The sequence below is a fragment of the Netta rufina genome (genome assembly GCF_964035555.1).
Source record: "Netta rufina genome assembly, chromosome: 8".
Lineage (NCBI taxonomy): Eukaryota > Metazoa > Chordata > Aves > Anseriformes > Anatidae > Netta > Netta rufina.
The window spans coordinates 374,993-387,078 of record NC_140131.1 but is presented as its reverse complement, the minus strand read 5'-3'; the positions used below and the strand labels follow the sequence as shown (position 1 = coordinate 387,078).

The 12,086-nt window shown below is 40.4% G+C and overlaps 1 protein-coding gene across 1 annotated transcript; it reads left to right on the top strand.

Moving 5' to 3' along the window:
* Nucleotides 1–508: 508 nt before the first annotated feature.
* FPGT (fucose-1-phosphate guanylyltransferase) lies at nucleotides 509–4,649 on the top strand (the record flags this gene model as incomplete). Its single annotated transcript, XM_084291133.1, has 4 exons — nucleotides 509–716; nucleotides 844–1,011; nucleotides 2,285–2,377; nucleotides 3,083–4,649. The coding sequence occupies 4 exons, from the start codon at nucleotides 509–511 to the stop codon at nucleotides 4,534–4,536; spliced, it is 1,923 nt and encodes a 640-aa protein (XP_084147259.1). The 3' UTR covers nucleotides 4,537–4,649.
* Nucleotides 4,650–12,086: the final 7,437 nt, after the last annotated feature.

The following is a 12,086-nucleotide window of genomic DNA, read 5'->3' as shown; positions in this document are numbered from 1 at the left end:
CTAGGAAATATGCTCCAGCCCTTTTTGGCCCTCCTCTGGACAGTCAGTCCTTCATTTCAGGGGACAAATACAGTATAGATGAAAAACGAGTATTTCCTGGAATTGATTATGAGATTAACAGATCCTAAACTATTACTAGTTAAAGTATGAATAAGCATTAATCTGAAATAAGTACAAAAAGAATGATTACCATGACTACTTGGATTCAGTAACAGACGATTATTTTAGCGAGTGCAAACAGGTATTTTAGGAAGTCTTGATAAAGACCGGAAGCTAGAACAAAAATGCATGACACGCATCACATGAAGTCCCAAACTGAAAGAGCAGTGAAGTATTTATTCATTTAATCTTCTGCCAGCACTCTGCAGACATAGAAGAACTATGGATTTTTGGCCACCTTTTTTTATTAGAAAAATAAAAAACCCTTAATTCTTGTAAGTAGCTGCTTTTCAGGACGTCCTGCAGTGCTTCGGGAGCTACTTTTACGGTAGGATTTACACGCGGTGAGATGTCAGGCGGTCCGGCCCAGCGGCCCAGCACCAGCGCTGCCCTCGCCCGCCGCCGGGCCGCTCCCATCCCGGCTCTTCCGCCTAGGCCGCAGCGGCGGCGGGCGGGGCGCGGCAGCATGGCGGCGGCGGCGGCGGCGGCGGGCGAGCGGAGCGCGGCGCGGCGGGAGGCCACGGGGCGGCGGCTGGCGCGGTTCGCCGCGCTCCGAGGTGGGGCGGGCGGGGGGCCGGGCCGGGGGCCGCGGGGGTGGGCAGCGCTTGGGGCCCTGGGCGGCGGGAGGCGGGCCCGGCCGCGGCCGCGGCGCTGCCCCTGAGGGGAGTCGCGCTCCTTGGGCAGGCAGAGCCGTGCGGCACGGGGAGTTCTGGGACCTCGTGGCCATCACCGCCGCCGACGCGGAGCAGGAGCGGGCGTTCCGGCGGCAGCTGGCCGCAAAGCTGGCGAGAGGGGAGCTGCCCCGCGGCGTGCGGTACCACGTCTTCGCGGATCCACCGGGACCCAAGATCGGTGCGCATCTCACGGCCGGCGGTCTCGGCGGGGAGCGGGGTTTGTCGGGCGGCCCGGGGGCGGGAGGGTGGCTCCGGCTGCGGAGGCACGGAGGGGCCCGTGGGCTCTGTCCCACCGAGCACGGGGCTGCCCGGACGCTGCTTCCTGCAGGTGTTGCTGCGTGAGTTGGGCTCGCTCAGTGCCTTCCGTGTGCATTCCGTTTTCTGCCTCCTCTAACCTGTGCTAATACAATTATGATCGCTTGCAGTCAGGCAGAAATCGGCATTGTGTTTAAGTGCTTTGACCGCTGTCTCTTGTAGTGGAAGGGCTCCAAAATCTGCTAAAACGTGAAGTATTATTTGGAATACAAATGTAGGTTCCACATCATCACATAGTATGTTATTTTGATTCACGTGCGCAGCTGCCAACATCACGGGTTTGGTGTTTTTTGGACTGTCTGTAAGTATATCTTGGCAATTAAAATTTCCATGGTGGTAACTGGGACTCTGTCACGTTGGTTTTGAGTGAGTATGTGTTGATGATACCGTAGGGCACTCTTCTACATATAGAAAACAGAATGTCACTAACTCATGGTGTTTTTTTGTTTGGTTGTTAATTTTAATAAATCTCAGTAGTATATCAGCAGTATAAAATAGTAGGTAAGGATTCGTTTTCAGCAATCCAGCTGTTTTAAGTTGTAGAAGCACCAAAAAAAAATACCAAACAATTATACTTTTCCCTCATTTCCTTATTGCAAATGTCAAAAGTACTTTGGAAAGCTTGCATCAACTCACTCGTGAGTTTTTGTGTGACATGTTTCATGCTCGAGCATATTTTTTCGGTAAAGTTATGGCCTACAGGAATGATGAAACACTTAAAATGCTGAGGTTATTCAGAGAAGGAATAGGAGGAAAAAGCACGTCTTTTCACAAGACCTGCCTGTTCGAGGTGCCCTTCACTTTGAGTGCAGAGTTTCCTGAGTGAGTGTCCATCATCTTTGTATGATTCTATCAACTGTGGTGCAGTAGAAAGACTGTGCTGTCAGAACTGGTTGAGGAAATTTCAGATGGATATCTGTGCATCCATTTACAGTTTGTTAAAAAAATTATCTCTGCAGTCACAAGGACTTTTAAAAAACAAATGACAGCTTATTTTCTACAGCAGAATGAATCAACATTTAAAAAACAATACCTGATCACCCTACCACAGCACCAGATCCCAGGATGCTTCATGTGTCAGTTACATTTTTTATTGGTGTTCTTTTCAGCCGGTAATAAAATATTTCTTCCTTTAGGAAATGGTGGATCAACACTTCATGTTCTCCAGTGCTTAGAGAATCTCTATGGTGATAAATGGACTTCTTTCATTGTGCTGCTAATTCATTCTGGTAAATACTGTTTGTCATTTCACACTTTAAAATCATACCTTTTTTTTTTTTTTCCTAAATATGTTGGAAGGTAAGTAATAAGAGTTCTGAAATATAGTTCCCTTAGAAAAATAATCCCAAACATCGCTGATCCAATGTTTGAATTTCAGGTGAAATTTCTGGAGGTGTTGTTTTTTAAGCATTTGTTTTCAACACTTAAGTTGTTCAGTCAGTCAGTGGAGAAGAAAATGTAATTCAAAGTATCTAAATTAATCTTCTGCCTTGACATGCGAGTTTAAGCAGTCTGGTCTGCCCAGCGGAATCCTCATAAATACGTACAGAATGAATACTTATAGATTTAAAATTGCTTTGAGGCATTTTTTCGTTCTTCTTATTTTCAAGCAAAGAGCAGGAGTCATTTGATTTCGTCACTTTAGTTAATAGACACATGGTTCAGATTCCAGCTCTGAAGCAAAGTAAAGGTACTGAAGTCAACCACTGTTTAAGTAAAAGCTACTTAAGGCACACTAATTTTTAGACATAAGGTCAGATCTGCATTGAGAAATGTTTAAGAATAAGGATGATTTTTTTAAAAATCTGACATTTTCTAAGGAATACATAGTATATGATCAAGCTATGTAGCTGTATAGGTTTTGTTTATGCTTGTTTACACTTTCTTAAGAACTGTATATATACTTTGTAATTACAAATGTCTTTTTTTTCCAGGTGGTTATAGTCAACGTTTACCAAATGCAAGTGCACTGGGGAAGATTTTCACAGCTTTGCCTCTTGGTGATCCTGTTTACCAGATGTTGGAGCTTAAGCTTGCTATGTACATTGATTTTCCCAGTCACATGAAACCAGGAATTCTCATTACTTGTTCAGATGACATAGAACTTTACAGCACTGGCGTTGCAGAAACAATCACATTCGATAAACCTGGATTTACCGCTTTAGCTCACCCTTCAGATTTGACAATTGGGACCACTCATGGAGTGTTTGTTTTAGATCCATCCAGTTTTTCAGGAAAAGGAGGACTTGAATACACATCTTGCCATCATTTCCTACACAAGCCTGATATTGAGACAATGCGCCAGTGTGGTGCGGTACGTGTAAGAAGAAAAAATTGTTCTCAGCCATGTTCCTCTGGAGACCACAGTGACTCAGAAATGGACTCAGAGTGTGTGTATACAGACAGTATATTTTACATGGATCATAGCATTGCAAAACAATTATTGGTATTTTATAAGCAGATGGATACTCTTTGCTGTGAAATAGATGCATATGGTGACTTCCTTCAGGCCCTGGGACCTGGAGCCACTCAAGATTACACAAAAAATACAAGTAACATCACAAAAGAGGAGTCGCAGTTAGTAGAAGTACGGCAGAAGCTATATTCTATTCTGAAAGGAACTCCACTTAATGTTATAGTCTTAAACAACTCTAAGTTTTATCACATTGGAACTACTCAGGAGTACTTGTTTCATTTTACATCTGATAGCAAACTGAAATTTGAGCTTGATTTACTGTCTAAGGCCTTTAGCATCTTTTCAGACAAAGCTGAGACCTTGGATAGATCAGCAAGTATCATTCAAAGCATACTTGAGCCTGGGTGCCTTATAGGACCTGGATCCGTTATTGAATACTCTAGAATTGGACCTGAAGTCTTAGTAGGGAAGAACTGCATTATTAGTGGATCCTATATAAACTTGAGAGTAGACATACCTTCAAACTGTTTCCTGTGTTCATTGAGTATAAAAATTGATGATCAAGTAAAGTATGCAAGTATGGTATTTAGTGTAGAAGATGACTTGAAAAAGGGTGTGAAATTGCTTTCAGATATATATTCACTACAATTTTTTGGAGTCAGCTTACTAGAATGCTTGGACCTTTGGGGTGTGCAGGTTTCAAACCAGCTCTTCTCCAGTGATAATACACAGTTTGGGTTGTGGACTGCTAGGATTTTTCCTGTTTGTTCTAGTTTAAGTGAATCAGTTAGAATGTCATTAAACATGTTACATTCTGTGCAGCACAAGTCAGCTTTTAAATTGCATGGCTTTAAGCTGCTATCTGTTGAAGAAATGCTCTCCTGCAAAGATGTAGAAGATATGTTGAAATTCAGGAATCAAATTTATGATGAAATCTGTCTACAAAGACAAAAAGAGAAATCTGATTTGTAGAAGGATTGGTACTTGGAAGAAATTTCCCGTCTTTCATTGTGGATAATGTGTTACTTCCCAGATTGTAATGATCATAAGGAAAAAGTACACAGATCTCATTGGCTCTAGCAGCATGGTATAGTTTAGCAGTAATTTATGTTTCTCCCTGTTTGTACTGCCTTTTTACAATAGTGTTTCAAATCAGTGTAGGTAAATTGATTTTTTTTTTAATCGGGACATCCTATCGAAGCATTAATGATTTTTTTCTTTTTTTTTTTAATGTTGTAATTTTTTGTACTTACTGTTTTTCATCAGAGAAAAAGTATTTGCATGAGAAATCAACCTTTCCCTTATGGGTAATAACACTGGGGTTAATACCTGCCATCAAGACATGTCAATTTTTTGTAGAAACATAGAATATCCACAGTTGGAAGGGACCTGCAACGATCTTAGGGTCTACATATGTCCAAGAGCATTGTCTAAACACTTGAACTCCAGCAAGCTTGGTGCCATGGCTGCTTTCCTGGGGTGGGGATTGCTGTTTAATTATTTGTGAGGTGTTAGATTGAGTGGGCAGCTATCAACTTTTTGTTATCCACAGAGATACTGATATATGTCACGGGCAAATTTGCATTTCTGTAAATGAACTGTCATAGTCCTTGGAATGATACTTAATCCTTATGCAGACCAGTGGACTAAACAGAGAGATGAAGTATTTTGAGTGGTACCACAATGCACATCTTTAGGGAAACAGATAATATTACCTACCCTGTAATAAAGGTAAACAGAAATCTTCTGTTTTCTATTGCTCCATCTAGCTCCATATTCTGTTTTAGGTTGTGGCACCACAAAAATGCTATTCACAGAGAGCATACAAGCCTATGTATTCATTCATATTATTTTCAACAGTTCATTACATAAGTAATCAGTCCATGCATTTGTAATACTAGGTGAAAAAAGGTTTGCACAAGGTTTATATTCAGATAAATCATTTATTTTTAGTATGTCTTCTGTAATGACTGCTTTTTTATTTTTTCCATTTCACATTATTAAGAACATGTTGTGTATTCTGTAACCATAATTTGACAGCAACATAATGCATCTTTTTCTCTTGCATTTATCAGTGGGTTTTCATGTTTCATTTCATGCTGTATAGTCTCCTTTTTAATGGAAAAAGAAATTGATCCTTAATTCTCTCAAAGTCAGGATTCAATTTAGCTTCTCTTTTTTGAGCCACATTGGTGGTTTTACCTTGCTGGGCAGCTGAATTCCACCATAACCACACCCTCACTCCCCCTCCTCTGAACAAGTGGAGAAGAAAGTATTCCGGAAAGAAAAAAAAAATTAAAAAAAAAAAAAGAGAGAAGAAAAAACTCACAGGTTGAAATAAGAATAATTTAATAAAGGGGAAGGGAAGAGGGAAAAAAAAAAAAGCCTCACAAAAGCAGAGAGGAAAAAAAATTATTCCCTGCTTCCCATCAACAAGCAAAGTTCAGCCATGTCCCAGGAAGCAGGGCCTCAAAAGGTGTAGTGGTTGTTTGGGAGGACAGTCGTCTTCACAATGGGAGCCTCCCCTCTCCCCCCCCCCTTTCCCACATCTTATTGAGTGTGACACTACATGGCATGGAATATCCCTTCGGCGGGTTTAGGTCAGCTGCCCTGGTGATGTCCCCACCCCACCGGCCCACCCCCAGCCTGCTGGTGGTGTGGGGGAGTGGGGGTGGTTTGGAGGGAGTCTTGATGCTGTGCCAGCACTGCTCAGCGACACACACAATGCTGGTGTGATACCAGTGCTGTTCCAGCTCCAGGTGCCAAGTACGGCACTGTATGGGCTGCTGCAGGGAAAGTTAACTCCATCCCAGCCAGGGATGTACAGGCATTCTGGAGGTTAGCTCTGTTTGCTTTACTGAACTAGTCTGATTTCTGGGGACTCCAGTGTGCTGTCAGAGATAGGACACCTATTCGACTTGTCGGTTCTGTTGCTACTTGGAGTGTGAGATTCTTTTTGTTATCCAAAACATTCCCAGAAACTAACTGCTACTGTTATTTTATCATTCCAGGTTCCCTATCACTTCGGGATACCTGAAATTCTCTCAGCATACCTATGTGTAACAGCTGCATAATAACTAACAATAGACTGCAGCAGATCCTTTTCAGAGGTCTGGCATTGAGCCTTGGTTTTGGTCAGTTCTTCTTATATCCATATGTATCCTGTTAACACTTCAGGTTTCTCCTAGAGAATAATGTTGTTTTCAGTTCTCTTTCCACATTTTGCAACCCATTGAAAATTTCTCTCTTAAAACTGCAAGTTCTATTTATGAACAATTTGAGTGCTCTGATGTTTCTAAGCACTTGTAAAGCTGATAATTTAATCACATTAGCAAAATATCTTGTGTTGAGTTGCTTCAGAAGGAAGAAGAGGTTTGGATTATAATCAAAGGGGAAAATATGCCAAATCAGGTAGTAATTTGGCCTGCTTTTCGAAGTCACTCTTATTTTAATGCTCAGTATTGTAAAGAAGGACAAATATTATCCGATTTCTTTTTATAAAGCTTCCCGTAACTTCATTATAACAGTGTTTATCTCCCTGCTGACTGAACTCCCTAATGGCATCTTTCTTATGCCATCTACAAGGTAGTAAGTACCATGTATTGATTTCATTGCTGAAAGCAATCAGGGTATAAATGGAAAATGGATTTGCTTCTGACACATAAGTAATGGGGAAAAAAGTAACAATAAAAGTATACTCACTAAACAGTTTTGCATAGTATTGGGGTAGATATGATGAAATGCAGCTGGTGTGGTCTTATAGGCAGTGTTCCTTCCCAGCAAACACAAATAAGGAAGGAGGGGAGAACTGGCTAAAGTCTTATACTGTCATGGTTGGCACCTGGGTCAACAAGCTGCCTCTGTCAGTCCACCAAGTGCACAAGGAAAAGAAGGAGGTGTTGGAGTATTTATCTCTCAGAATTCCTTTCTCGGAGTGCTTCTGACCTTCCCTGAACCACTCAGATGTGCTGGACCAGCTGCAGGCCAGAAAAGTAAGAAATGACTGCCTCTACTCACAGTCTGCACAAAATGTTATCCTCTGAGACATGCTAGCTAATGCTGTTATAATTGAATAAGCATATATTTGACCTTCCAGGTAAGAAACATTTCTCTGCATTAAGTCTTTATGCCATTCCACACTTTCCTTCTGCAATAAATATTCTTATCTAAAATTGTCAAAGGACACACAGTGAAATTTAACAGTAAGATAATTGTTCTCAGAGAGTTTGTGAAGTCTCCTTCTCTGGAAATATTCAAAACCCGCCTGGATGCCATCATGCTCAATGTGCTCTAGGTTATCATGTTCAGCAGAGGGGTTGGACTAGATGATCTTCAGAGGTCCCTTCCAACCTTGGCCATTCTGTGATTCTGTAATTCAGGGATTGCTGGTTTCTAATACCAGATTCAGAAAATGACTTACTGTGGAATCCTGGCTTACAATTTTCCTCCAGTCTGATTAATAAAGGATACAATACTGAAAATGACAGGTAAAACTTTATAAGGACCGGAGGCATCTATTGAAACCTGGAGTTCAATTTTGAGGAAAGCTTGTTGAGTTCCCTAGCTGGATGCAGAATTTCTGTGGGCCTCTAGATCACCACCTGTCTTCATCTATCCTGAAGAACAACTGAGGCTGGATGAATGTTTAATCATTTTACTCGTCAGCTTTCTTTATTCAATTAGTTTTGCTCTGTTGTGCAATAATAGGCCTCATAATGAACATCATCTTAATGATTTCCCTGTCTGCATGCTATAATCGACAGAGATTTAGCCATACTGTATTTATTATATTATGAAATTTGAGAGAAGGGGATTATTTCAGTAAGCTTTTAGGCAGGAAATTGAAATCAGAGCAATTGGGCGCTTAAAAAAGAACACAAGGGAAGGCAACTTTTGGGGAACTGAGTTAAGAAAGAAAGTTCCATCATTTGGATCTCAAAAGAAATGTGCTTAACTTGGACAAGGAGTTAGTGCTGCTCAGCATTTCCAGCTTCATGTTCCTAAATCGCTGATATAATAGATTCATTTTCTCCTCTCTGCGCATGTGGAAGATTAATCCCTGTGCAAATGCCACTGTAGTATTGTGATAACAAAAATAGCAGTACTAGTCTTCTGTACACTTCTTTTAATCCACTGTCACATGGAAGCTGTTGTAAAACACCCATTTCATTATGTGGACTATAGAGCTCCTTCTGCTTTATTTTTGTAATAACATGTTTTATTTTAATGTCCATTTCATTTTCTGTGACATCTGAATGTTACCAAAATTACATGGAAGTGTACAGGAGCAGCTTACAGCCTCTTTAAGTAAATAATAGATATGAATATGTTCTAATTAATTTGAAATAACGATAATTTCAAAAGACTTCATCCTGTAGTGCCTCCCTAAGAAGGACACTTAAACCCAGAAATGGAAAAAGAATTTTGCACATAGTACCCTGTGAGATTGGACATGACAGCTGCACATTCCAAACATACAGGCAAAATGAAATAAAACCTCTAAAAAACAATCAAATGAATTTGTACACCTGAATACTCTGTAAATATTACATTTGAATACAGTAAAAAAAAAAAATTGCTTTTGACATATTAGTGCTACTTGTATACATGTTAATTATACATGTTAATTGCCTAACACAATAGTAGATGTAGTTACTCCTTTTTTGGTTGTTTGCAAATAGTTAACAGGTTCTGCATTTTTTAATTTTTCTTTTTACCCAGATATTCAATTATTCTGCAACTGGTTGTCAGGGACAATGATGTGAGTGTTTCAAGAATTCACCAGTTAATTGTTTTCAGAAGTGTAATACTGATGAACTAAACGGTTTTGTTGACTCCACTGCCTCACCGCATTATCCTCCCTTGCTGTAGTTTCCAGTCAAAAGCTGATCTTCCCTGAGCATCCATATGAGTTACTCTCAACCAGTGTCTCTATGAATGAGCATTCACGTACTCACATTTGCAAACAGTGAATAAAAGTATAGTATAGAAGCTGATGATTATTTTTTCCCTAACTTCCTGATGTAGAAAGAATTAGAGAACAAATACTATGCATGTTATTTGCATCTTTCAAAGCCAATAATTTTACATCTGTCTCATGGAATTTAAATGCTATTACTTTACAATGCTGTTGTAGTGTAATGCATTTTCTGCTCTTCAACCCATGGCTTCTTACCTCACCTCCCACCTCACCTTTATGCTTCTGGCTTTGCTTCACTTTGCCTTGCCTTGCATTTAGCTGCTGTTAAAAGCCTTTTCCCTCTAAGCAGTGGCCCATCAGCTGCAGGCCTGCAGACAGCAGTGCTGTGCATGGCGCTGACAGCAGCCCTGGGATGTCCCCCATGGGCAGCACGAGCTGCAGCACCAGAGCCAGCCAACAAAGGGGGATCCCTGGGCCAAGGAGCTGCCATGGACCTGTTTCAGACTATCCTATGATTTCTACCTGAGCTGACAAATTTCCAGTTATTTGACAATCTAAGGCAAAATTCCTTGAGATTGAAAGTGTCCTGCATGAATGAATCACAAAATGCTCAGAAACCTCCATTAATGTAAAAAGAAAAAAAGTTTGTCACTGAGTTCCTTAATCCAGACCATGGAAATAGATGTGTGCTGGGGTGTCCTGGCAGGCCTTTTTACCATAGCACACTAACAGGTAGGGGAGGTGGCCAAAAACTTGTCTTGGGCTGCACAGCCATGGCTGCCTTTCAGAAATTTGAAGAAAAACAAACATCACTAAGCTAATAAAAGCAGTGGGAGAGCAGACACCCTTTGCTGTGCTGTATTTACAGCTCTTCTGGTTGCTTGGCAACCGGATGAGGAGTATCAGTTAAGAGGCTGGTGCCTTTTTGCAAATATTTGGTTGCATATCACAGGGCATATTGTCAAAACAGTTCAAAGTCTTCTGAAATATATCCATGGTTTTATGTGTAAATCAGTGCAAATAAATGGATGAGCTCGTGATGTGTCAGGAACTATCACAGAAGTGCAAGTTTGTTTATAGAGGGATGCAGCAAGTTGAAGATTTTATGTATGTGTATTATATTTACATATCTTCTTGCCTGAAATCCTTAACAGAAAACTAAATAGAATAGTTGCCAAGGTCAATCAACAGACTTTAAACATATATATGCATATATATATACGTACATATATCAACATACACATACATAATGTATATATCAAATACATTTTAAAAAGCAATAAAAGAAGGAAAAGAGACAGATACAGAAAACAGCATAAATCCTAAAATGGGCTGGGAAAATGAGTTTAAAGCGGTTCCATTTGATAGGAAACATAGGTAAATGGATATGAAGGGGATAAACAACAGATGAGCACACCTGGACTAACCAGATTACCAAGGAGATTCAGTTTATGTGAGTGAAAAGCAATTCTATTTTGTAATTAATCAGTCTTCTTTTTGGGTTCTTAAGAGGAAGAATCATATGTGCACACAGTCTAGATTCATTGTGTCACGGTTTGTTTGTGTTTGTGTTGAGCTCTGTTCACTGTTCAACCTAGCTGGATCATGTTTTTTCCTATATTTTTGTGACATTGTGTGCAAACTAATATACTAACAAACAGGACAAATTAGATTGAGCACAGCATTTATTTATGTACTTATATAGATCCTGGCCCTCAGCTGCCTTGTCCATGGTCTACTTGGAATGTGAGGAAAGCAGCTCAGATACCTCCTCCTCCATTTCTGGGGAAATACTATCTGGAGCAGGAACCGCAGCACAACAAACTCAGGAGTCTCCTTCATTCTTAGTAAGTCTGAAAGAGGTACCAGCCTAGTTTTCTCCAGACTAAGTCTTTCATTAGCAGTCTGATGGACATGTTAGCCTGTAGAGTTGATGCTGCCTGTGGTTGTGAAGGGGCTGGAACTCTGTGGTGGTTCTTTACATAAGGACAGAAGAATGCCAAGTAAACATACTGAATTCCTGACGGCAAACTCATTTTGTAGTTTAATTCAGTGAGACTTTCTTGGCATAGCAACATGTACAAATATTACTTAAGTGCAAGAAGTCAGTACTCTCTGATATGATACAATTTACACTTCATGACTATAATACCCAGAAGTTCCAAAGCCATTCTGTATGTTACAATACATTTTAATGTTAAGAGTTGAGATCATCTCTAGCCTCTTTAAACTAAGCATGCCTTGGGGATCCTGAAAGTATGCTTGGGAGTCAGCTTCATAAATTCCTTTTTCCGTACAAAACTGGGAGCAAATCACCTCCTTCCCACCAGTTTTAGGTATTCGACAGATGGACACAAATATTTCTGTTGAAACAGACAGTAGATATTTAAACAAGCTGATTAGGTACCTTTATTATTTTTTTTACACTTGACAGCACACACTGCTTTGCTCTGTGTCATTGTTGCATGACATTCCATTTGGCGCAGGGTTTATTTTTAGCCAGAGACTATCAAAGTATTTTTCAGTGGGACTGTCACTGCTCTTGAACAAGGAATCGTATTACTGCAAGACTTTGCTGAAACAAAGAAGATACATTGAACAA